Source organism: Chrysemys picta, chromosome 12 (assembly GCF_011386835.1).
Source record: "Chrysemys picta bellii isolate R12L10 chromosome 12, ASM1138683v2, whole genome shotgun sequence".
In the NCBI taxonomy this organism is placed as follows: domain Eukaryota; kingdom Metazoa; phylum Chordata; order Testudines; family Emydidae; genus Chrysemys; species Chrysemys picta.
Window position 1 is genome coordinate 2,623,425 of NC_088802.1, and position 26,171 is coordinate 2,649,595.

At 52.3% G+C, this 26,171-nt stretch overlaps 3 protein-coding genes across 5 annotated transcripts in view; 1 reads left to right on the plus strand and 2 right to left on the minus strand.

Moving 5' to 3' along the window:
- LOC135974899 (uncharacterized) overlaps positions 1 to 614 on the minus strand; it is a 16,837-nt gene extending 16,223 nt beyond the window's left edge. Inside the window, exon 1 of one of the 2 annotated variants that reach the window (XM_065564085.1) lies at positions 475 to 614. The gene's annotated coding sequence lies outside the window, so the exon portion shown is untranslated. The remainder of the gene's footprint in view (positions 1 to 474) is intronic. The other variant, XM_065564084.1, reaches the window with a different exon arrangement.
- LOC122173068 (E3 ubiquitin-protein ligase TRIM7-like) lies at positions 64 to 23,434 on the plus strand. Of its 2 annotated transcripts, XM_065564096.1 has the most exons (7): positions 66 to 907; positions 5,757 to 5,852; positions 13,847 to 14,077; positions 17,220 to 17,242; positions 18,416 to 18,531; positions 20,225 to 20,257; positions 22,688 to 23,434. In XM_065564096.1, the coding sequence occupies exons 1-7, from the start codon at positions 497 to 499 to the stop codon at positions 23,194 to 23,196; spliced, it is 1,419 nt and encodes a 472-aa protein (XP_065420168.1). In that variant the 5' UTR covers positions 66 to 496; the 3' UTR covers positions 23,197 to 23,434. The 2 variants fall into 2 exon arrangements, with proteins under 2 accessions (XP_065420169.1, XP_065420168.1); XM_065564097.1 differs by lacking the exon at positions 20,225 to 20,257 and having other exon boundaries at positions 64 to 907.
- On the minus strand, positions 10,321 to 12,425 carry LOC135974901 (uncharacterized). The gene is made up of 2 exons (XM_065564098.1): positions 11,501 to 12,425; positions 10,321 to 10,952 (listed from the first exon to the last, which is right to left on the minus strand). The coding sequence occupies exons 1-2, from the start codon at positions 12,039 to 12,041 to the stop codon at positions 10,450 to 10,452; spliced, it is 1,044 nt and encodes a 347-aa protein (XP_065420170.1). The 5' UTR covers positions 12,042 to 12,425; the 3' UTR covers positions 10,321 to 10,449.
- Positions 23,435 to 26,171: the final 2,737 nt, after the last annotated feature.

A 26,171-nucleotide genomic window follows, 5' to 3' on the forward strand; every position in this document is an offset into this window, starting at 1 on the left:
TGGTACCTTAAACACTAACAGATTTATTTGAGCATAAGCTTTCATGGGTAAAAAACCCATTTCTTCAGAAAGCTTATGCCCAAATAAATTGTTAGTCTTCAAGGTGCCACCAGACTCCTCGTTGTTTTTGTGGATACAGACTAACATGGCTACCCCCTGATACTTGTATCTCTTCAGTGACTTGATTTACTTAATTCTGTTTTATGACTGCATGGGGAAATATTTGTTTAAAGTCTAATCTGTACAAATGTAGGAGTTCAATATAGTCATTATTTTATAGACCTCTCCCCTGAGTCCTATCTTCTTATATTTTCTCCTTTCCAGAACTGAAGGATCCCAGGGTCCAGCAAAAACATTCACAACAGATCAGCAATGAGGCAGGAAGCAGGCAGCTGCAGTAGGCTGCAGGAAGGGCGGAGGCCAGCTTCTATCGGGAATAGACACATTTCTGAGTAAAGTGAAAATAAAACTTACTTTCTTATTTCTCGTAGGTGCCATGGCCGCAAGAGGGGGGATAAAAGATCTCCAAGAGGCTGTTATCTGTTCCATTTGCCTGGCTTCTTTTGACAATCCAGTGATTCTCATCAAGTGTGGGCACAATTTCTGCCGATCCTGCATCACTCAGTACTGCAAGGAGTCCAAAGTCTCCCCCCCTTATCCCTGCCCTCAGTGCAGAGAACCGTTCCAGGAAGGAGAATTTCAGCCTAACCGGGACCTGAGGAATGTAGTTGAAATAGCCAAAAAAATCCCAGAGCCGAGGGGGAAGAAAGCGTGTGAAAAACATGAGGAGCTTTTGAAACTCTTCTGTGAAGTGGATCAAACCCCCATCTGTGTGGTGTGCAGAGAGTCCCGCAGTCACAAAGACCACACCGTGCTTCCTCTTGATGAGGCTGCTGTGGATTACCAGGTAATGTTTGCATTTGGAGGCATCCCAGCCAGGGCCCACTCCAGGCACCAGCCGAGCAAGCTCCTGCTTGGGGTGGCAGATTCGAAGGGGCGGCATTGCCTCCAATCCTTTTTTTTTTTTGCGCTTTGCCACTTCGGCCGCCCCGCAGGATTTTTCTTTTTTCTTTTTTCTTTTTGGTTGCTGCTCCGGCTGTCCTGTAGGGGGTGGTGGCATAGAGGAGGGGAGCGCCCTGCAGCAAGCCCGGCAGGGCAGCCCACGTCCTTCCCTGCCTGCCGACCGGAGCGGCGCGGAGCATAGGCGGCAGGTTTGTATAATTTTTGGTGGTGCCCCCCCGCTCTCGCCCTGTAAGCCGATATATATATTTTATTAAATAGTGTAAACATAGACTGGAAGCCATAAGCATTTAAGTTTCTCTTTATCGCACAATATCACTATCAGAAAAATCCATTGTTGATTATTAGTGGTCCTACAAATCAAGAATTAGTTGCTGGGATAAAATGAAGCTACAACACGTCGGCGCCACAAGATGACAAGGGTCAGTTAAAAGTGGAAAGTCAGAAGCAGCACTTGCCTGCTTCAATATACAGTATTATATTTTGTTGCAGCTGTTGTGACGAAGTGGGAATGTTCTTAATGTTTTCTCTGCATACTGTGTGGGTGCCTCAGTTTCCCCTGCAAGGTGCCAACTGAAGGTGTTGGGGACAAAGAGATCAGGTGGCCTCCTTGTCCGGAAGAAACACAAAGGCCAGAGGAGGGAGTGTCAGTTTGGAGCTGGCTCGGGAAATGGGAAGAGGCCCAGAACTTGGGTCTGGGCTCTCCACCCCCACCCCAAGATGGACCTGACTGAGGGGTCCTGTTTTCTGTACCTACAAGCTCTGTTTTAGATTGTGTTCCTGTCGTCTAATAAACCTTCTGTTTTCCCGGCTGGCTGAGAGTCACGTCTGACTGCAGAGTTGGGGTGCGGGGACCTCTGGCTGCCCCAGGACCCCGCCTGGGCGGACTCGCTGCGGGAAGCGCACGGTGTGGAAGGGGATGCTGAATGCTCCGAGGTCAGACCCAGGAAGGTGTAAGCTTCTTGCCCTGGAGACAGTATGCTCAGAGAGAGGAGGGTCCCCCAGAGTCCTGACTGGCTTTGTATGGAGTAGTTCCAGAGCATCCGAGCATCCCCTTCCACACCATGCGCTTCCCAGGAGTCCACACAAGCACTGACACTCCCTCCTCTGGCCTTTGTCTCTTTTCCAGGCATTAGGAGGCCACCTGATCTCTTTGTTCTCCAACATCTTCAGTTGGCACCTTGCAGGAGAGCGGCCCAGGCCATCAGTTGCCAGGAGACAGGGTGTTGGCCATTCTCTGTGCAGACACCATCACACTGGCCCTCTCGGGCTCTGCAACAGTCACACCCCCTTATCCCACCATCTAGATCCTTAAGAAATGCATAGTGGAAACTGAGGCACCCGCACAGTATTCAGAGAAAACATTAAGAACATTCCCACTTCATAACACCTGTATATGACTAGTTACATACTTTAAAGGGTGTAAAATAATCAAGTATTGTGCTAAACACAATGATACTCCAAACTGACCTCCAAATTTAAGTTGTGTGTTTTTCCCCTCAGGTGAGGGCTCTGGGGTGGGGCTGGGGATGAGGGGTTCACAGTACAGGAGGGTGCTCAGGGCTGGGGCTCAGGGTTGGGGTGCTGGGGGCACAGGCTCTGGGGTGGGGCAGGGCTGGGGATAAGGAACTTGGGGTGCAGACAGGCTGCCCCAGGGCTAGGGCCAGAGAGGACTCCTCCCCATCCCACTGGCAGCAGCAAGCTCTGGGGGAGGGACCCCTCCTCTTCCCCCCCCCCCCGTCCTCCCCGCAGCACACTCACTCTGCACCACGGTCGCTGCACATGCTCCTAGGGCCTCTCTCAGCTCCAGAAAGCCCACTCGCCCCCCTATGGTGGGTACCGGGGGGGGGGTTGCCATCACGTGTGGCCTCCCCTGCTGCTGCCCCTCACCATAGCCTCACTGGGGATGGGGGATGGGGCTGCCCCTTGCCCAGCATGGGGCAGGAGTGGGGACTGCAGGGTGGTGGCTGGGGGGCGGAGAGAGGGTGTCACAAAATTCACCCAAGCCCCAGTGCTCAGGTCTAGGAAGCCCCCATCTCCCCTGTGGTGGGTGCTGGGGGGGGGGTGAAGGAGACTGCCAGGGGTGTGGATCACAGGATCAAACACTCACCAAAGTCCCAGCAGTTGCTCAGGTGAGTGAGGTCCACTCCAGATGTCCGAGGGGAGGGGAGGGCTGCAAAACATGTGTGAGTGTGCATCCTCCCTCCTCCCCCGTCCCCAGGCTGGCCCCCTCCCCCTCCTCCTGTGCTGCGATAGCCCTAGGCAAACAGCGGCAGGTAGGGGGCAGCACAAGCAAGGGGGAGGCACCAGCTGTTTTCTTTCAGGCAGGGAAGCTCTGGGGCGGGGGGAGGATGCTCCGGGTTGGCGGGGGCCGGGACCCAGCTCCAGATATTGGTGGAGCACAGCCCCCAGCCCTGAATATTCCTGGTGCTCAGACACCACGGGCCCATATAATTCGCCGCGTATGGCGCGGAGCCCTCCCGGCGGCACGGTGGTCGGGGCTGCAGGGCGAGTACCCCGCTTAAGGAAGCCTTGGATGCCCCCCCTTCTCTCTCTCCCCCTGCTCCCTCCTCCCCCCCAGCTCAGGTGCGCACCCCGCTGCCCGGGGCACGTAGGCAGCGCCGGGAGTCCCTCTCCACCCATGCTCCGGCCGCCCCACACAGTTGTGGTTTTTGTTTGTTTCTTTTTTACTTTGCGGCTCCAACCGCTCCGTCATTTTTTGTTGGTTTTTTTTTGCTTGGGGTGGCAAAAAAGCTAGAGCCGGCCCTGATCCCAGCCCAGACCTGCTCGAACAATCAGAACAGCCATCTGAGAACTATAAAACCAGCAACGTAATAAAACTGGCTTCCTACAGTGACAAGGTAGAAAAGCAGAAGGGATTTCATACAGGAAGAACGTTGAGGAGACATGTTTTTAAGGCCTGCTCTGCATACAGTTTTTGCACCAATCTGTGTTGGGAAGGGCTGGGATTTTTTTTTTTAAAACAAGAGTTATATCAGCAACCCCCCCCCCCCCCCCCCCCCGGTGTGAATACAAGTTGTACTGGTATAAAGGTGCCTGATGCCAGGAACGCTTGTTTCCCTTTCCATACAGGAATAAGCTACACCCGGTTATACAGGTGTAACTACACCCACGCTAGCAGGGCTGTATGGCTTTAATAGTACCAGGAGATGGAAAGCAGGGTATGATTTGTGTGCCCTAGAGCAAGGGCAGCCCCTGTGCAGGGAAAAATCCACACGGGGGCAGGAAACTCCACAAGTTCCAGCTCACACACAGCTTCCTTTTAATCGCTGTAGAGTGGGAACAGGGTTTGCTTCTCAGACACAATGGACAACAGTTGCGGGGGCCTGGCCCATTCCAGCAGGTTTCTTGAAATCTGCGGAGGCAGGGTAGGGTGACCATATGTTCAAAATGAAGATCCAGGGTCCTGTTATCAGGGGGGAAGGAGATGGAGGATCAGGGAGGAGAACACACCGGCTTTGGCAACTGGGAAAGAATTATGTCCGTTCCTTACCATCTTTTCCTCCTCAGCCAAGCAACAGCCCCCTTTCTCCTTCTCGTCCCTCTCCATAATGAAAACCAAGACACGTTAAATATCTTTTATAGCAGGGAGTCTTGAAAATGTAACGGATGTTCATCTATCACTCTGGTTACAAGGATCAAGCAGCTCGGCTGCACTTTTTGGGTGGGAGGCTGGGAGTAAAGAAGAATGAAAGCTGCCACATGCCCACAGTTTGTGTGTGTCACTGGGTTAGTTCTGTTTGGACGGTGTCCCAGTGACTCATCTCACTGACTCTCCCCTACGTTCTCCAGCAATCCCAGTGCTTGGTGGGGGGCGGGGGCATCAGGAATTGGTTGTGCATAGGGGGAGGGGGGAAGATTATTTCTCAGGCCCACTTAGAAATGCCAAGGCCGGTGATGTATCAAAACATGCCCTGGGTGACAGTGTGGTTCGGAGACTGCTCAGAAAATTCGCAGTGAGCATGAGCAGAGCGAACACGTGTGAAGTGAGGAAGTGAAGCCTCAGTCCAGCCCCGTCCTTAGCTCAGTTTCTCTGTCAGTGAGGCCTCGATTCACAATATTTACTTAGGCGCCTAAACCCCAATTTGAGCCTCCACTGCCATTCACAAAACTCTGGCTGAGCCCTGTCGGTGCCTAAACTCCCTCGGCCTCTGTGTTTTCAGTAACTAGTTCCCTCAGCACCTGTGTTTCTGCCCCTGGCCATGCGCACTGCTGCCTCGCTCAAGGCATCTCGATGCCGGTCTCCCACCTAAGCCCCAGGGAAGATCAGCCTTAGGCCGTCTAACTCCTGTGTGGGGCCTAAGCTGGTAGGCGGCCTGAGGCCCCTCAGGTGAGTTCACTCACAGAACGCTCTCCCTCATCGTCTTTAGCCGGGTGTTTAGAGCACTCACCTGGGACATGGGAGACCACAGGTTCAAGTCCCTCTTCCACGTGATGAGGAGACGGGATTTGAACAGGGATCTGCCATCTCTCTATGGGATATTCTGAGGTGGGGCTCCTTCCATCTCTCTTGCTGAAGCTGTTCCACTGGGGATGAATACTTAGAGAGTCATTTGCAGGAGAGAGAGAGACTGCAAGCATGAGAAGGACTCTATAGTCATGTGGCTGGAGCACTCACCCATTTTATTATGCATTTAATATTCCTGAAAATAAAAATAAAATGGGGGAAAATCCTCCAAAAGCAACTGAAACTAAACCAGTTTTTCTTTTGTTAGGAACAAATTCGGAGCCGTTTGGAGATTTTGAAAAAAGAGAGAGACGAGATTCTGTTGTATAAATCGAGTGGGGAAAATACAAGCCAGGAACTGCTGGTAGGTGCCGTTCTTACTCAGAGACAAACGTGCACAGGGACATTATTGATACTCTGCTTAGTCTAACAGAAGAAGAACATTTAGCAACATCTTCTCTTCCATGAAAGATTGTTACTTATTTATTCTCATTGGAAAGAAAAACTGTTCTGCTTTAATTGAGTATAAACAGGAAAATGGAGCATTAAGGAAAGAGTTTTAATAATCCAGATATTTCCATTCATAATGTGAGTGTAATTTGTTTAGCTAACAGTAGTTTCTCCTTTATCTTTCAGCTAGAGCTGGTCAAAATTCAACCACAAAAATGTCCTGTAGGAAAATGGGATTTTGTAGAAAACAATTTTTTCCATGGGAAACTGTCTTTTGCAAATAAATAAATAAAAATCAGTTTTTTGACAGGAAATTTCAGAATGAACAAAAATGTTTATTTTCATTTCAAACTGAAGTTTTCATTTTGGTTTTAAAAAGCTGACATTTTTTTCAAAATTTCAAATGTTTTTTATTCCTTTGTTTCCCCATTTCATCCATTTTGCCACTGATACAATAACATGAATAATTTCCAGGTTTTTTCTCCTAGATTTTAATTTTTCTTTTTGCCAATTTTTCTAAAATGGGAGAACTTTTGAAGCATTCCGGAGAGAATGGAATAAAAGGAACAAATGGGGTGGTGGTGGAAATGGACATTATTTTATTACATTTTAGGAAAAAGGGGAAACAGAAATGTGAATTTTTTTCAAGTTATTTCATGATATTTTTCAAACAAACTAAAAGTCCCATTTTGAACACTGAAAATGGAAACAACTTTGAAATTTCATTTTTTTTTTTTTTGCGAATTCCTCCCCCATTTTTGGCTTTACTTTCAACAGACACAACTGTTCGCATATAAGCCTGTTTGTTAACCTGAGATAGAATTTTGGGTTTGACTTTTGATATTCATACATCTTTACTAATATGTGTGAAGATAAAAGGACAAAGACACTGTGTGTCGCTTCTGCCTGGCCAGATGGGTTTGTTAGTATAATGGGAACAGATAAGAACAGAGAAAGTGTTACAGAGTAAGGTGGGAGTATAAGGGTATGTCTACACTACGAAATTAGTTCGAATTTATAGAAGCCGGTTTTATTGAAATCGGTTGTATACAGCCGATTGTGTATGTCCACACAATAAAATGCTCTAGGTGCTCTAGTCGGCAGACCGCGTCCACAGTACGAGGCTAGCGTCGACTTCCGGAGCATTGCACTATGGGTAGCTATCCCACAGCTATCCCACAGTTCCCGCAGTCTCTGCCGCCCCTTGGAATTCTGGGTTGAGATCCCAATGCCCGGATGATGCAAAACAGTGTCGTGGGCGGTTCTGGGTACATGTCGTCAGGCCCCTCCCTCCCCCGTCACAGCAATGGCAGACAATAGATTCGCGCCTTTTTATCTGGGTTACCTGGGTTACCTGTGCAGACAACATGGAGCCCGCTCAGCACAGCTGAGCTCACCGTCACCATATGTCCTCTGGGTGCCGGCAGACGTGGGACTGCATTGCTACACAGCAGCAGCTGCTAACTGCCTTTTGGCGGTAGACGGTGCAGTAGACTGGTAGCCTTCATCGGCGATCTGGGTGCTGGCAGCCGTGGGGCTTGCCTTTTGGCAGTAAATGGTGTATTATGACTGTTAGCCGGCCTATTACAAGTCGGGTCATCGCACGTTAGCAGAGTCTTCCCCGAGCAGCCGATTGTGCAATAGGCCTGAAGACCATCGTCATACACCGCCCCGTATTTGCTGCCAAGCACCCAGAAAGATGCCGAGGGCTATCAGTCACGCTGCACCGTCGTCTTAAGATGTAAAAAATAGATTTTCTCTGTATTCATTTGCTTCCCCCTCCCTCCGTCAAATCAACGGCCTGCTAAACCCAGGGTTTTCAGTTTAATCTTTGGGGGGGACCAGTCTGTGACAGTTGTTTGTGTCTCTCCCTGATGCACAGCCACCGTTCTTTATTTTAATTCCCTGTGCCTGTACGCCATGTCGTCACTCGGCCCCCCTCCCTCCTTCCCCTAGGCCGTCAGATACTACGTTTGCGCCACAGCTCGAGCCGAGAAGCGGTTCGCGCCTTTTCTTTGAATTCTGGGTTGAGATCCCAATGCCCGGATGATGCAAAACAGTGTCGCGGGTGGTTCTGGGTACATGTCGTCAGGCCCCTCCCCCCTCGTCACAGCAACGGCAGACAATAGATTCGCGCCTTTTTACCTGGGTTACCTGTGCAGACAACATACCACGGCAAGCATGGAGCCCGCTCAGCTCAGCTGAGCTCACCGTCACCATATGTCCTCTGGGTGCCGGCAGACGTGGGACTGCATTGCTACACAGCAGCAGCTGCTAACTGCCTTTTGGCGGTAGACGGTGTAGCATGAGTGATAGCCGTGGGGCTGGCAGCCGTAGGGCTGCATTGCACCAGCCCCTTGCAGGCGATGGTATATTATGACTGGTACCCGTCATCGTCGTACTGGTATGGCTGTCAATCATGGCCACCTGGGCAGACATGCTACTGTTTCGATGATGACGGTTACCAGTCATAATATACTATTTTCTGCCAATTGCCCAATATTGTCTGCTAAGCACCCAGAAGAGGCCGAGGGCGATGCTGGGTGCTGGCGGACGTGGGGCTGGCAGACGTGGGGCTGCATTGCTACACAGCAGCAGCCCCTTGCCTTTTGGCAGATGATGGCATATTATGATTGGTATCCATCATCATCGTACTGGCATGGCTGTCACTCATGCTGCAGCATCGGCTGCCACCTTAAGATGTAAAAAATAGATTTGTTCTGTGTTCATTTGCTTCCCCTTCCTCCGTGAAATCAATGGCCTGCTAAGCCCAGGGTTTCCAGTTTAATCTTTGGGGGGACCATTCTGTGTGACAGTTGTTTGTGTTTCTCCCTGTTCCTGTACCTGTACGCCATGTCGTCACTCGGCCCTCCCTCCCTCCCGCCCTCCTTCTCCTGGTCCATCAGATACTACTTTCGCGCCTTTTTTCTGACCAGGCGCCATAGCTAGCACTGGGATCATGGAGCCCGCTCAGATCACCGCGGCAATTATGAGCACTATGAACACCACGCGCATTGTCCTGGAGTATATGCAGAGCCAGAACATGCCAAGGCGAAACCCGGACCAGGCGAGGAGGCGATTGCAGCGCGGCGACGAGAGTGATGAGGAAATTGACATGGCCATAGACCTCTCACAAGGCACAGGCCCCAGCAATGTGGAAATCATGGTGTTACTGGGGCAGGTTGATACCGTGGAACGCCGATTCTGGGCCCGGGAAACAAGCACAGACTGGTGGGACCGCATCGTGCTGCAGGTATGGGACGATTCCCAGTGGCTGCGAAACTTTCGCATGCGTAAGGGCACTTTCATGGAACTTTGTGACTTGCTTTCCCCTGCCCTGAAACGCCAGGATACCAAGATGAGAGCAGCCCTCACAGTTGAGAAGCGAGTGGCAATAGCCCTGTGGAAGCTTGCAACGCCAGACAGCTACCGGTCAGTCGGGAATCAATTTGGAGTGGGCAAATCTACTGTGGGGGCTGCTGTGATCCAATTTGCCAGGGCAATGAAAGACCTGGTGATAGCAAGGGTAGTGACTCTGGGCAACGTGCAGTCAATAGTGGATGGTTTTGCTGAAATGGGATTCCCAAACTGTGGCGGGGCCATAGACGGAACCCATATCCCTATCTTGTCACCGGAGCACCAAGCCACCGACTACATAAACCGCAAGGGGTACTTTTCAATGCTGCTGCAAGCCCTGGTGGATCACAAGGGACGTTTCACCAACATCAACGTGGGATGGCCGGGAAAGGTACATGATGCTCGCGTCTTCAGGAACTCTGCTCTGTTTCGAAAGCTGGAGGAAGGGACTTTCTTCCCGGACCAGAAAGTGACCATTGGGGATGTTGAAATGCCTATCGTGATCCTTGGGGACCCAGCCTACCCCTTAATGCCATGGCTCATGAAGCCATACACAGGCAGCCTGGACAGGAGTCAGGACCTGTTCAACTACAGGCTGAGCAAGTGCCGAATGGTGGTGGAATGTGCATTTGGACGTTTAAAAGCGCGCTGGCGCAGCTTACTGACTCGCTCAGACCTCAGCGAAAAGAATATCCCCATTGTTATTGCTGCTTGCTGTGCGCTCCACAATATCTGTGAGAGTAAGGGGGAGACATTTATGGCAGGGTGGGAGGTTGAGGCAACTCGCCTGGCCGCTGATTACGCACAGCCAGACACCAGGGCGGTTAGAGGAGCACAGCAGGGCGCGGTGCGCATCAGAGAAGCTTTGAAAACGAGTTTTGTGACTGGCCAGGCTACTGTGTGAAACTTCTGTTTGTTTCTCCTTGATGAACCCTCCAACCCCCCCCCCGACCCGGTTCACTCTACTTCCCTGTAAACCAACCACCCCACCCCACCCTCCCCTCCCCTCCCGCTTGCAGAGGCAATAAAGTCATTGTTTTTTCACATTCATGCATTCTTTATTAGTTCCTTACAGAGGTAGGGGGATAATTGCCAAGGTAGCTGGGATGGGTGGGGGAGGAGGGATGGAAAAGGACACACTGCATTTTAAAACTTTAACTCTTATTGAAGCCCAGCCTTCTGATGCTTGGGCGATCATCTGGGGTGGAGTGACTGGGTGGACGGAGGCCCCCCCACCGTGTTCTTGGGCGTCTGGGTGAGGAGGCTATGGAACTTGGGGAGGAGGGCTGTTGGTTACACAGGGGCTGTAGCGGCGGTCTCTGCTCCTGCTGCCTTTCCTGCAACTCAACCATACGCTCGAGCATATCACTTTGATGCTCCAGCAGACGGAGCATTGCCTCTTGCCGTCTGTCTGCAAGCTGACGCCACCTATCGTCTTCAGCCCGCCACTTGCTCTGTTCTTCCCGCGATTCAGCCCGCCACCTCTCCTCTCGTTCATATTGGGCTTTTCTCATCTCCGTCATTGACTGCCTCCACGCATTCTGCTGTGCTCTATCAGCCTGGGCGGACATCTGCAGCTCCGTGAACATCTCGTCCCTCGTCCTACGTTTTCTCTTTCTAATGTTCACGAGCCTCTGCGAAGGAGAAACATTTGCAGCTGGTGGAGGAGAAGGGAGAGGTGCTTAAAAAAGACACATTTTAGGGAACAATGGGTACACTCTTTCATTACAAGGTCGCATATTTCGGCTTGCAGGCAGCCATCGTAGGCCACAGTGTTTTGGCTTATTTAACCTTCTTAACATGCGGGAAAGGTTGCAAACAGCAGCGCATTTCCCATATCAAGGATGAATTGGGTTGTCCATTTAAAATGGGGTTTCAATGTAAAAGGAGGGGGCTGCGGTTTCCCGGTTAACATGCGGCACAAACACAAGTAAACCACACCCCCCCCACACACACACACACGATTCTCTGGGATGATCACTTCACCCCTCCCCCCCACCGCGTGGTTAACAGCGGGGAACATTTCTGGTCCAAATAGCAGGAACGGGCGCCTCTGAATGTCCCCCTTAATAAAATCACCCCATTTCAACCAGGAGAGCTTTCTGGAGATGTCCCTGGAGGATTTCCGCTCCATCCCCATACACGTTAACAGACTTGCTTGCTTTTTTTTGTAATGTTTACAAATATTTACAAAGTTACACTCACCAGAGGTCTCCTGTGTGCCCTGAGGGTCTTGGGTGAGTTCGGGGGTTACTGGTTCCAGGTCCAGTGTCACAAACATATCCTGGCTGTTGGGGAAACCGGTTTCTCCGCTTCCTTGCTGCTGTGAGCTACCTACAGTACCTCCATCGTCATCTTCCTCGTTCCCCGAACCGTCTTCCCTGTGTGTTTCTCCAGTGAGAGAGTCATAGCACACGGTTGGGGTAGTGGTGGCTGCACCCCCTAGGATCGCATGCAGCTCCGCGTAGTAGCGGCAAGTTTGCGGCTCTGCCCCGGACCTTCCGTTTGCTTCTCTGGCTTTGTGGTAGGCTTGCCGTAGCTCCTTAATTTTCACGCGGCACTGCTGTGTGTCCCTGTTATGGCCTCGGTCCTTCATGGCCTTGGAGATCTTTTCTAATACTTTTCCATTTCTTTTACTGCTACGGAGTTCAGCTATCACTGCTTCATCGCCCCATATGGCGAGCAGATCTCGTACCTCCCGTTCGGTCCATGCTGGAGCTCTTTTGCGATCCTGGGAGGACTCCATGACGGTTACCTGTGCTGATGAGCTCTGCGTGGTCACCTGTGCTCTCCACGCTGGGCAAACAGGAAATGAAATTCAAACCTTCGCGGGTCTTTTCCTGTCTACCTGGTCAGTGCATCTGAGTTGAGAGCGCTGTCCAGAGCGGTCACAATGAAGCACTGTGGGATAGCTCCCGGAGGCCAATAACATCGAATTCCGTCCACACTACCCCAATTCCGACCCGCAAAGGCTGGTTTTATCGCTAATCCCCTCGTCGGAGGTGGTGTAAAGAAACCGGTTTAAAGGGCCCTTTAAGTCGAAAGAAAGGGCCTCGTTGTGTGGACGTGTCCAGGCTTAATTCGGTTTAACGCTGCTAAAGTCGACCTAAACCCGTAGTGTAGACCAGGCCTAATAAAAATATATGAGAACACACGGGAAGGCTGCCTGGCTCCTCTTTCAAGCCAAGGTCAAGCAACCAATTAGGAGGGGCAAATGGGGATTCGGGAGGCATAAGAAATACTAAAAAGCAAAGAAAATCCTGGCCTTGGCCAGGCCACAACCTTACTCCTCACCCTCCCCTGGGTTACAGAAGAGGTGGGATGAAGACCCCAGACTCATGACCCTCCAGAACAGAACATGCCCATAAGTTGTAAGGGATGTGACTAGGGGCGCGCACTGCAGGTATATTTGGACCTGCTAAGAAGGAGGAAATGGGGAACGGGGACACAGGCAAGGCTCAGAACTGGGAAGGGAGACGTGGGGTAAAGTCTCTGCTGGCGTGTAGAGCTATGGACATGCTTGCTTGGAACTAACCCCAGCAAACATCACCTTGCCTGCTCTTTAGACTTTTGGTCTTCTGCTTTCTGTCTGCGTGACAAGAACCAGGGGCGGGGCTAAGGGAAAGCCCTCGAACAATAACCACAACAGAATAGCGCGGGCAGCCACTAGAGAAATCTGCTGCCCCAGGGAAGGCTGGTCACTTAACACCTCACCAAACCCTACTGAAGTCACTGGAAAGACTCCTAGTGATTGTGGTGAGCTTTGGAACAGGCCCTAGTGATATCGCTGCTAGACGTTGCCATGAAGAAGATTTGGGTTCTAAATATGATGTAAGTTTCTTGCTCCTGGGGTATCAGGAGCTAGAGTGCTCCAGAAAGAGCATGAATTGGTGGGCTTGTGTCCAGTTCATATGCACATGTTTCTAAGTGCCCTGCAAACTCAGATTTGAACCTGCAAAAAGGTGTCTTGCCAGCCACCCAGTTTGTGCTCAGAATCCCTCTGTGGATTAAAATTGGAGATTTATGACGTGACAAAATGTTTGTATCCTAACCTGTGCATTCAAAACTCGTCAGAGCAATTGTTGGTGCTCTAATTTTAAAGCCTGTTTTAGAAACATGGCCCTGTTCATCTAGATGTGTTTTGTGGAGAGCCTCTGTTCCCCACTTCAAGTCAAGGGCTTCTGAGTTTGGGTTCTACTGTTTGCTCCCCAGACGTAACTCTGGCCTGTCCAGTTCTGGATCCCGCACCTGCTGCACTTTCTGTTGTTTGAAGGTTCTTGTTTTCTAGATGCCACTGATAACAGAATATCCTAATAATGCAAGATACATTCATATTCTAAACACCAGTTAGGATTCTTCAGAATTCATTGGAAAATCATCTGTCTATTGAGCATAGCGTTTGTTCTCCATAAAATATCAGGAGTTAAGTTCTACGGGGTTGCAATGACATGCTCCCGTGTGCATACATAAGGCTTTACAAAATGTCCCATAACTCACTCGGTGTTCCTGACCTTGACTTGTGCTTTCCCTGTTTGTATCTCTTCATTTCAGAAACAGCTGGAAACTGAGAGGCAGAAGATTGTGGCTGAATTTCAGCGACTGCGTCAGTTTCTGGAGGAACAAGAGCGACTCCTGCTGGCCCAGTTGGAAGAGCTGAATAAGGAAATTGAAAAGAGGAGGGATGACTATGTTGCCAAACTATCTGAGGAACTATCCTCTTTCAGTTCCCTGATCAATGAGATGGAGCAGAAGTGCCAGCAGCCAGCATGTGACTTCCTGCAGGTGAGACAGTGTTAGAAACACCCCAGAACCTTTCACAGGGCAAGAAACCCTTCGCTTTTGGAGTGTAGGAGTGTGTGACGTTCCCCTGGTGTTATCTGGACCAGTGGTCTGCTAGGTCACTCCAATCCTCGACTCTGAGAGCCAGCCTTGCCCTGCTCTGCTGTGAGAACCCCACTCCTGGGCTGTTCCCGCACAGCCTCTAGCATGTAAGCTGCTCCCAGCTACGTGAGTGAGCACTTTTGGCCAGCCGCTGCTTGGATTGTGTAACCGAATGACACTAGCCAATATCTCCGGTCCCAGACACAACCCTAGGAACGTCCATCTTGCAGTGTCCAGTTATGCTCCCTGGGCACTGCAAGCTTATATGAGTTCATCAATTTAACAAAGAAATTGGTATTGTGACAAAGTTCCTCCTCTATCTTCGTGGGTCCTGCGCTTATTGGCAGATTTTCCTCGCCTCAGAGATTCACCATGTGGGTCAGGGAACAGCCCAGAGACCTTCCCTCTGGTAGAACCCACAGTCCAGGTCAATTCCTCCTGTGTCTGATCAGGAGTTGGGAGGTTTGGGGGGAACCTGGTCCCGCCCTCTACTCTGGGTTCCAGCCCAGGGCCCTGTGGACTGCAGCTGTCTAGAGTGACTCCTGGTACAGCTGAGCGACGGCTACAACTCACTGGGCTACTTCCCCATGGCCTCCTCCCAACACCTTCTTTATCCTACAACAGGACCTTCCTCCTGGTGTCTGATAAGGCTTGTACTCCTCAATCCTCCAGCAATATGTCTTCTCTCTCTCAGCTCCTAGTGCCTCCTGCTCCCAGCTCCTCACATGCACGCTACAAACTGAAGTGAGGTCCTTTTTAAACTCAGGTGTCCTGATTAGCCAGCCTGTCCTAATTGATTCTAGCAGTTTCTTCTTAATTGGCTCCCGGTGTCCTAATTAGCCTACCTGCCTTAATTGGTTCCAGCAAGTTCCTGCTTATTCTGGAACTGCCCCAGTTACCTTACCCAGGGAAAAGGGATCTACTTAATCTGGAACTAATATATCTGCCTTCTCTCCTGTATCCATCTGGCCTGACCCTGTCACAGTATGTACCAGGCTTGTTATCCCAAGGGGAGTCTCTGACATGCTTCAAACCAAACGCACTGCTTCAGGTAGAATAAACTAATTTATTAACTGCAAAGGGTCAGGTGAGCATTACCTCATCGTAGTCCCAAACTGTCCAAGGAAAGGGGGGTGACTCACTTGAAAGTCCAACAGATCCTTTGTTTCTGCCTAGGCCAGTGTCCTTTGTTCCTGTGAGGCTGGGCTGGGTTTGTCCCATACATGACCTGATGAGGTGTGAACTGCCCCTCTGCTCCTGGAGAGTTTTGCCTGGGCTTGTTTTAAGCCATGAGGACACATTTTCAGCCCCATAACTATATACATGAAATTACAACCTATAACATCACTGTAACAACAATGCTCAGTGCATCATGAGCCTTCCGAAGACACTGGACATGACAAACATTGCATTGGATACGACACAATCATATTATAAGATGAACATGGGGGTGCAGGGTGTTCCCCCGAGGTACAGAGCATCACAGAGTGAAAGGTCACAACATACAGTATTGCTAAAATATACATTATTTTCCCTTAAGGGCTTGATAAAATACCCATTAAAGTCAATGGAAATATACTTCTTGAGTACAATGGGCATAGGATCAAGTCCTAAATGAAAAAAATTCTTTATTTGAATTCTAGTGGGAGAAGACTCCTCCAAAAATGGCAAACTCTGAATTCTGTTCTCCCTGTCTCATAATGCAAGAACAAAGGGACATTCAAGCAAATTAGGTGACAAATTCAAAACTGATCCAATGAACACTTTTTCACACATCACGTAATTAGACTGTGGAACTCATTGCCACAGGATGTTGCTGAGACCAAGCATTTAGCAAATCTCAAAAGTGATTGGATATTTATATGAATGGCAGGAATATGCGGAGTGATATTAAACCTCATGCTTCATTGCTTCAGCCAGTCACTAACTATTAGAGAGAAGGATGAGAATGTGGGAGGCAGATTATCTCACACCTTCCTCTGAAGCATCTGGCACTGTCCACCTTTGGAGACAGAATACTGATCAGATGGAGTCAAGTCTGAGCCAGTCCGGCATTTCCTGTGTTCCAAACGCCAACTCCAAAAGATTAAAGATGGAACCTGTCTTTAATTATGGAAATAGCTAAGATTGAAGTTGAGTTTCACTTTAAAGCCTCATTTTGCCACTCTTCCTACACACCACAAAAAGGGAAAATAGTGGCCTTAAAACTGATCCATGAGGTCTGAGGCTGTGGTGATTTTCTCTGCCAGAACTGACGTTAGATAGGAGCTGTTCGTTACTTATGGTAGCCTGAAAGTGTAAGTAGTCGTTAGAATTGCAAAAACCTTCTAATGATTTTATTTTTCAAAAAATGCCTCTAACTAGGAAATTTTAAAAAAAGGCGAGACATAAAATGTAGCATCCTGGAGGTCTCTAGCTGATATCTAGGGTCAGATTCTCTGTTGGAGCCAGTATCTGCTGTGGGCAGCATTCTTCACTCCTCAGCTTTCCTGCATTGATCCTAGGGCTTAGGACGGTGAATGGCCCTGTGTTACTCTGTACCCCACACCCATTGTTCTCACCCAGCCCCACCTTCCTGTGGATGTCAAGAACCCCACAGGACGGGTCTTCAGAATGTTTGTGGGCGAGTGGGGAGAGAGTTTACAGCATGTGGGCAGCACAGCATGGGGGCATCCCTCCCTCTGGACCCACTGGAGTCTGCAGGAGGGGATCTTCCCCACACCTGTGAGTGTTAGGGAGATCCTTGTTCAACACATCACAAGCCTGAGCCCTCTGATTCCATGTGCCGGGTGGTTATCGAAATGTTGTTACACAAAGAGACTGTGTGCCTCCTTATACAAACGTCCTGGGCCCAGATCCTGCAGTCAGAGCACTTCTCCAAAAGAGCAAAGGCAGCACATTTAATGTTTTGTTTGCATTAATAAATAACAAATCATTTCTCTTTGAACCTCAAACTGTGAAGACAAAGCGAGTCCCCTCCAGAGCAGGAGGGATCCTTAGTATGAGAGATGGGCCTGAATTTCCTTTTATCTTTCTTCTCTAGGACATCAAAGGCACCTTGGGCAGGTAGGTGGCTCCTTCTCACTCTCCCTTTCACTCCCCAATGCAGGGAAGGGGTTTTGGACACGAGATCTGGCTCCCCATGGTCCAGCAGTGCAGAGTGTGGGGCTGGTTCCCAGTCTCCCTCTGAGCTGTTTATTAATTGTTTCTAATTATGCAGTGAGCTCTATCCGTGTGCTGGGCGTGGCAAGAGATCTGATGGAAGAGACATTCCCAGCTCTAAGGAGTTTATAATGTGCTATTATCAGTAGCACTATGGCAGTGCCTGGAGGCTCTAGGCAAAACCAGGGCCCAACATGCTGGGTGCTGCACAGACACACAGACAGAGACAGTCCCTGCCCCAGGGCGTTTACAGTCCAAATAGACACAAGAGACACAGGGCGAAGGGAGGAAGGATTAAAATCAATTGAAGGGGACATTCAATAAAGACAAAGTGCTGCACGTTGGAAGGAAAAATCAAATGTACAACTATGAAATTGGGAATAACTGGCTAGGCAGCAGGACTGCGGAAAAAGATCTGGGGGTTCAAGTGGATCACCCCCTCCCCCCATCACTTGCCTTTAAGGCAGGTACAAAGGCAGAGAGCAGAGCTCTCCCACTTTTAAAAGTGATGGGGCCACGGCCCCTGTGTTCTGGCGCCCCTGTCCAGAGATGGAGAATCCACCACTTCCCTTGGCAGTTTCTTCCAATGGTTAATCCACCCGCACTGTTAACAATGCCTGTCTGATTTCCCATTGGAATTTCTCTGGCTTCAGCTTCCAGAAGTTGGTCCTTGTTATCCCTTTGTTTGCTAAACTGAGGAGCCCTTTAATACCAACTCTGTTCTCCCCATGACGGTATTTATACCCCACACTCAAGTGCCGGAGTTTTCTCAGTGCAAGGCGTTTTTACCAGCCCTCAAATCAGTTTTTTGGTTCTTCTCTGCACCGTCTCCACTTTCTCAACCTCCATTTTAAAATGGGGACACCAGAACTGGAGGCAGTTTTCCAATATCGGTCTCACCAGAATGAAGGGGAAGCTTGTAGTGTCCAAGCTGGGATTGGACCAATTCCTGGGGCAATAGAGACTTTAATCCTCCAGGGTCTGCTGAGCTACAACCATTCACTAGAGTAAAACACATGTTAGTAAAACACAAATATGACTGAACTCCACAACGAGTAACACTGGGTTGTTCTTCAGATGCGAGAGGGAGAAGTTTCAGAACCCAGTGGCCTTTTCTTCTGACCTGAAATGGAGAATCTGGGAATCTTCTCAAAGAAATGTACCTCTGGAGACCATAATGAAGAAGTTCACAGGTAATAAACAGTCACCTGGGGAATTTTCTCACCTATGTTACACTGATAATTGACAGAGTTGGGGAAATCTCTTAGGGACAATGATTGTGGATGGAGATAGTCAACTAATCATTTGGAAGCTATGAATTCCCTCCTCAGCTCTCAATACAGCACATACACACTGGGTTTGGGGCCTACATTCGCACTCCCTTGGGGTTTCCTTTCTTAGCAGCTATGAACGTTAACCTGAGCTTGGGCTTCCTGCTGAATTCACTGTTTTTGAAGTATGTTTGTTTGGATTTTTTGTCTGCAAGTCCTCCGGTGTCATTATAGTCCCTCTCTTGCTTTAGAGCAGGGCTGGGGAACATTTTTTCTACCACGGGCCATTGACTCATGGAAAAAAATCAATCCCGGGCCACTCACCCGCAGGGGGACAGAGAGGGGCACAGGGGCTTCCCCCCGCAGCAGGCTGAGCCGGCACTCGTGGCTCCAGCCCCACAGGGGGTCTAGGCAGTGGCGCTGGAACAATTTTTCCGGTGGGGGAGCTGAAAGCCAGTGGTCCCCAAACTTTTTACCTGGCACCCCCCCTTACCCCTGTCTGTGCCCCCTCTCCCCAGAGCTGGGGCCAAGACTGGGCCATGGCTCTGGGAGGGTGGGGCAGGATGTGGACAGGGGTAAGGGGGCTGAGGCTGGAACCACATCTGGGGGTGGGAGCAGAGCCCCAGGTGCAGGGCCAGCAGACAGGACCCTGCGTGCGGTACCAGGGGCAGAGCCCCGGGCAGGGGTCCAACAGCCAGCTGGGACGCTGGGCGTGGGGCAAGCGGCTGGGACCCCACGCAAAACCTGGGGGGTGCTTCAGCACCCTCCGCACTCCTAGTTCCCGCGGCTCTGCGCAGAGACTCGGGGCTTCCCCCCTGCGGCGGGGACAGTCGGCACTTGCGGCTCCAGCCCCGTGGTGGGGGAGGGGACCGGGGGGGCTGCGGGCCGGATGAAATTTAGCAACAGGCCAGATCTAGCCCGTGAGCCGTAGGTTCCCCACCCCTGCTTTAGAGATTCTCCATCTTTTATCCTCCTGAGCTGGAGAGAATGAGACCACCAGGGCTGTCAGGAAAGATGAGCCAGTTTTACTAAGTACTAACGGTACAGGGGCAGATTTAAAGCTGATTGAATGCTAATCAGTGAGAAAGTGTCTGTGTATGAGTCTGTCTGTGAGTGACGTGTTGGTTTCAGAGGGTTTCTCTACACAGCAATTAAACACCTGTGGCTGGCCCGTGTCCCCTGACTCCGGCTCACGAGGTTCGGGCTCGGGCTGGAACCTGGGCTCTGTGACCCTCTCCCGGCACAGGGTCCCAGAGCCCAGGCCTCTGCCCAAGCCCGAGCATCTACCCTGCAATGAAACAGCCCCAGTGCCCGAGCCCTGCGAGCCCAAGTCAGCTGTCATGGGCCAGCCACAGGTGTTGAATTGCTTGTAAAACATCTCTGGGTCTGTCATGTAACCTTAGGTCATGTCCTTAGTTTTTAATGTTTGGGGTTATTTTTAGTGAGGTGTGTAATGGTTTGTACTGGTGTGAATTGCACTAAACCTCCTTAACTAGAACTTCATAAAGTTTGTTTTGTTTTCATTTTGCTTTTGTGTTAGAACATTAACAATGTGAATATATTCCTCAACATGACAACCTGACATTTCGTCTTTTTCACCCTTTTCTCCCTCTAGACTCACTGTCCTCTAAACCTCAGTGGGACAAAGGTAAATTTCTGGGATCAAAGGGGGAGTGAAAAGTTTCATATGAATTATGGTTGCTCATTGGCAGCACCATAGTTGAGGTTTTGTTTCAATTTTGCATTTGACAGGAGCTGATTACTGGTGGCTGCCCAAATCTTTCCTAAAAAGAGAAAAGTCGATTTTTTTCTGTCTTAGAATTTAGAATTTGTAACTAGTGGTTGGGTTAAGCAGACGGGTTGGGGTGCGGGAGAGGGGGCAAGCAGTGTATCTCCGTAGATTTCTAAGAGTTTAAAAATGAGCCTTTTGGAAAATCAGAGAGGAACATCTCACCTCATTTTCAGAACTCTTTATGCCCATACATCACATCCCCTGGCAATATTATTATTATTAGCAAATGCACAAGTGGTACAGTGAAGAATTGGAAAATTCAACATACAAAAATGGACATTTCTGTTTCCTCTCTCTACTTTATAAATCAAAAGTAAAAATGTTCAAAATGTCCAAAGGGGTTAGATAGACATCACCTATTAGCAGACATGCCAACTCTCATGAATTAATTGTGAGAGATGCGATTTCTGAGTAAAATTAAGCCTCACTCATGATCTCACCATAGAGCCGTGGCTGAAAAAAAATCCCGACATTTGAGAGTTCTAAAAATGAGGCTTAATGTTACTTAGAAATCCTGTCACCTGCCCTGGGCACGGCTGGGGCTCCCGCTGTCACCACCCCAGTGCGGCTGCTCCCCTGCCAGCCTGGGAAGTGGGAGAGGGAACCCCACTGTAGCCCTCAGGCCTAGAGAGGGTGAAGAACCCCAGGAGGAGCAGAGGTGGGGCTGGGAGGGCTTTCTTATGGCCTGGGGGCTGCAGGGGGCCTGAAGTGAGTGGGGGGCTGATGGGCTGGGGGGGCTGTATTGCTGGTGGGTTCTGAGCAGATAGGGTGAGTGCTGGCAGGGTGAACTGAGGGCGGTGGGGTAGGGGTGCTGAACTGATGGGGCGGTGATGATGGGGGCTGGGAGAGTGAATTGAGAGGGGTTCGATGGGAACAGAACTGATGGGGGCTGGGTGGGAACAGGATTAATTGTTGGGCAGGAGACGGGCAGATGGGGGGTGAGAGCTCCTGCAGCAGGAGCCAAAATTCCCTTCCCCAGGACATGTGGGCGAGTGGGCAACACTGATTGTCACATGCGCACGCCCTGGGGAGGGGCCAGGGGAGTTCAAACATCCAGAGACTGACCTAGAAACCACAATAGAATCCTTTTAAACATGTCATGATTGTTGGGCCAATCTCCTGAGATTTGATCCCTTGAAGTCGGCAATACTGTATTAGCCATTGCATAGCCCTGGGGCCAGCAGTGTGGGGTTTGGAAAGTCCCCGATAGCCCAGCACAAGACAAGCAGCCGTTCAGTAAGTGTGCGGTGTCCTCACCCCCCCGCAGCTACACACAGTCCTGGGGGACCAGGGGGGTCTCTGTAAAAGCAGGTTTTCTAGTGCTCAGCTGGCTGATCGTTGGGGGGGGGCTCTGCAGGGAGACGGGGTGTGCAGAGTCGCATCATGGCACAGGGGGACGTTGGATTCCCTGTAATCTGCTGGGAGCCTCCTATGATGCCAGGATCTCTAATCACATCTGTGGGGAGAGGTGGGTGCAGGTGGGGAAAGATTCCAGGGCCTGATTGTCAGGCCCTTTTGTGCTGCTCTGTCAGAGCAAAGGGGCCTTAATGTGCCTGGAAACAGACCCCAGAAAATAGCTCCGGTGCAAGGGAGACACCCCCATCCGTTTGAAGTTGGCACAGGGGCTCCACAGCAACTCTGCTCCCAGCCGTTATTGTAGGAGTGGGTTGGGGGCCATGCTGGAGGCCATGCTGGGGGCCAGGGCTGTCCCTAGCGGAGTGTGGGGACCGTGGTGGAAGTGACGGATTTGTCTCTTCTGGGAGCGACAGCGACAGCCAATCGTACAGCCCCGTGGAGCCCCCCAAAGCGCAGGGCCCAGAGCGGTTGCCCCGATTTGTTCTCCCCAGGGGACGGCTCTGCTGGGGGCACAGACAGGAGGCATCACACTTGGCTGCTCTCTGCTTTGCAGCCCTGAGGCCCCTGTAACGAGGGTCCAGGGAGACTAAAGGAAGGACAGAGGTGGCTTAAACCCACCTCCCTCTAACCCTCCTTGTCTTTCCCCCAAGCACAAGGATGGAATCACTGAGACTCAGACGCTGGGTCTGGGGGCCTGGCTCAGCTGAGCTGATCCTTTCACTCTGTCCCTGAACTGGCTCTGTCGGGGTGTGAATCCCCCCTGCCCATGGCTGAGATCTCAGCGCTGCTCCCCAGGCAGAGCTGGGTAAATCCTGGAGGCAGGAGGTTGCCTGGTTCTCTCCCCAGCTGGGGCAGGTTCTGTCACTGACACGATCAGACCCTGCCCCAGGGCTGAGCTCTGCCCCTCACGCTCTGATTCTCTCTCTGCAGCGAACGTGACTCTGGATCCAGACACGGCCAATCCCCGACTCATCCTGTCTGCGGATCGGAGAAGTGTGAGATGGGGCACATGGCAGAATCTGCCCAAAAAACCTGAGAGATTTGACACTGAGCTCTGTGTGCTGGGCTGTGAGGGATTCACCTCCGGCCGACATTACTGGGAGGTGGAGGTGGAGTTGGGGGGATCCTGGGCTGTGGGGGTGGCCAAAGAGTCTGTGAGCAGGAAGGGAGGGATCAGCCTTAACCCTGAGCAGGGGATCTGGGCTGTGCAGTGCTGGGGGGATCAGTACTGGGCTCTCACGTCTCCTCGGCAGCGCATCCCCTTCCCCCCAGGCCGGGCACCCCGCAGGATCCGGGTGTATCTGGACTATGAACGGGGGCAGGTGGCGTTTTTCGATGCTGGTACCGGGGACCCGATATTCACTTTCCCGCCGGCCTCTTTCGCCGGGGAGAGAATCCGCCCGTTCTTCAGGGTCAGTGTTACTGTGCGGCTCCTCTAGCCCCGACCCCCTGATCTCTAGGACCTGGAGGACTCAGCCAGCCCAGCCAGACAGGGCTGGGGGGGGGTGATGCTCTACCCATAGCTCTGTGCCTGTGGAGGTCTGTGTGAGGCTCTAGGCTGGTCTCTATGATCCTGGGAGGCCAACTCTGTGTGGAGTGGGGGGGGGTCCCACCAAGGAAGGAGGGAGCCCCCCTGTGGGAGGGACGCAGCCGAGGGCCAGGGAGAGACCCCTCCACTGTGGGGGGAGAGCAGGGGGGAGGCCTGGCTGAAGGGGCTGGGGGGAGGGGAGAGCAGGGGGGAGGCCTGGCCGAAGGGGCCGGGCGGGAGGGGAGAGCAGGGGGGTGGCCTGGCTGAAGGGGCTGGGGGGAGGGGGGAGCAGGGGGGAGGCCTGGCCGAAGGGGCTGGGGGGAGGGGGGAAGCAGGGGGAGGCCTGGCCGAAGGGGCTGTGGGGAGGGGAGAGCAGGGGGAGGCCTGGCCGAAGGGGCAGGGGGGAGGGGAGAGCAGGGGGGAGGCCTGGCCGAAGGGGCCGGGGGGGAGGGGGGAGCAGGGGGGTGGCCTGGCCGAAAGGGCTGGGGGGAGGGGAGAGCAGGGGGGGAGGCCTGGCTGAAGGGGCTGGGAGGAGGGGGGAGCAGGGGGGAGGCCTGGCTGAAGGGGCTGGGAGGAGGGGGGAGCAGGGGGGAGGCCTGGCTGAAGGGGCTGGGGGGAGGGGGGAGCAGGGGGGAGGCCTGGCTGAAGGGGCTGGGGGGGGGGAGAGCAGGGGGGAGGCCTGGCTGAAGGGGTGGGGGGAGGAGAGCAGGGGGGAGGCCTGGCTGAAGGGGCCGGGGGGAGGGGAGAGCAGGGGGGAGGCCTGGCTGAAGAGGCTGGGGGGAGGGGAGAGCAGGGGGGAGGCCTGGCTGAAGGGGCTGGGGGGCGGGGGGGGATAGATAAATGTCTATCAGGGATGGTCTAGACAGTATTTGGTCCTGCCATGCGGGCAGGGGACTGGACTCGATGACCTCTCGAGGTCCCTTCCAGTCCGATAATCTATGAATCTATGACTGACCAGAGGGCAAACCAGGCGTCATGTGGGGAGAGGTTCCCAGGAGATCAGGGGCAGGTATCGCAGGGGAAGCAGAGCTGAGCAGGGAGGACCCAGCTGCACAGACAACGTCCTGCCCCTTGGCTTGGGGGACACAGAGGCTGGGGACCCGTCGGGCCCCCCAGGGTTCCACCAATCAGAGCCCAGGACTGGAGTCCTCTGCTCCCCTTCAGCGGCTATTCTAGCAGCGTGAGCAGGACACTGGGTGGTGGATTGGGACAGACGAGCTCCTAAGCGCCCTGTGGGCCAGCGCTTGAGTCTTGTTGACTCTTGAGAGTCGCCCACGTCCACCTTCATTGAATTGGCTCGTTAGCACTGACCCCCCACTCGGTAACGCAACTCCCATCTGGTCATGTGCTGTGTGTTTATACCTCCCTACTGTATGTTCCACTCCATGCATCCGATGAAGTGGGTTCTCGCCCATGAAAGCTTATGCCCAAATAAATGTGTTAGTCTCTAAGGTGCCACAAGGACTCCTCGTTGTTTTTGCTGATACACACTAACACGGCAACCCCTCCGAAACTCTTTGAGATCTGTGGTTCCTGACACAGACGCAAGGGAGGATCGGACACTGATCTGTGGGCCAGGGGTGGGAGGTGTGTGTGTGGTGAGAGGGGATGGGGGGAGGGGATGCAGGCTCTAGGAGGGAGTTTCAGGGTGGGAGGGGGTACGTGGGGTGGGGGTGGGGGTGCAGGCTCTGTGAGGGGGCTGGGGGTGGGAGAGGGTATGTGGGGAAGGGGTCGGGGTGCAGGCTCTGGGAGGGAGTTGGGGGGCTGGAGGGGGTACGTGGGGTGGGGGTGCAGGCTCTGGGAGGTGGTTGGGGGTGGGAGAGGGTATGTGGGGAAGGGGTCAGGGTGCAGGCTCTGGGAGGGGGTCGAGGGGTGCGGCTCTTACCTGGGGCTCCAAGGGGCCGGCAGACAGGTGGAGCGAGCAGGCAGACGCTGCTCAGCCTTGCTGTGCTGCGGGGGTCCGGGGGGGGGAGTGCCTGGGGGCAGCAGTTGGGGTGAAGTGAGAGACTCGGCCCCAAAACCCCTGGAGCCCCGTGGGCCACACTGGGGAGGCTCGCAGGCCACAGGTGGAATTTGAGACCCTGCAGTAGAAGGTGATCCTGGGGGAGGGAAGAGGGAATGCAGGCTGGCTCCACTCACTAGGTGCCTCCTGACCTGGGCCCTGGAGCAGAGGTGGAAGAAGAAGTGATGGGAGAAATAGGGAGTAGGTGAGGGGGGTTGGGGCGTTCGGGGTGTCCTAGCCACAGGCTAGGCCGGATGAGAGCAGGCTGCGGGGGGGGGAGCAGGCTGTGGGGGGGGGGAGCAGGCTGCAGGGGTTGCGGAGAACAGGCTTTGCAGGGGGTGGGGGGGAGCAGGCTGCGTGGGGTGGGGGGAACAGGCTTTGCAGGGGGTGCCAAGACTTCTGGCGAGTTGCTGGCGTTTTGGGGCATGGGGGGATGTGGCTACGTGGGGTGATCTGAAGGATAAAGCTCAGCAAGCCGCGGTGAACAGAAATCTGTGATTGGATTTTGCTTGGTGTCACTTTAAGAAGCTGCGTTCATGCTATTGACTCTGTCCTAGATCCTGATCCCGCCGACAGCTCTGCCTGTGGGGGGCTCCCGTGCACAGGCCGTTGCGGGATGGGGCCAGGCCTGGCTCCTGACATTGGCACGGGGACATTTCAAACCAGGTTTCCACAGCAGGTGTTCATGGCTTAAGGGAAGAGAGAAAAGGATTCTTTGAACAACAGAATTCTTGGGGAGTGTTGTAGACAGCTGAAAACTGTGAGCCTCATGATTTAAAAAAAAAAAATCCCAATTTTACTAATTAATACATGGGAAATTGTTAAAACTGGAGGAACTTTACCAAGGGGGCTGTTTATTTGTTCGGCCTTTCAATTAGAGCTGG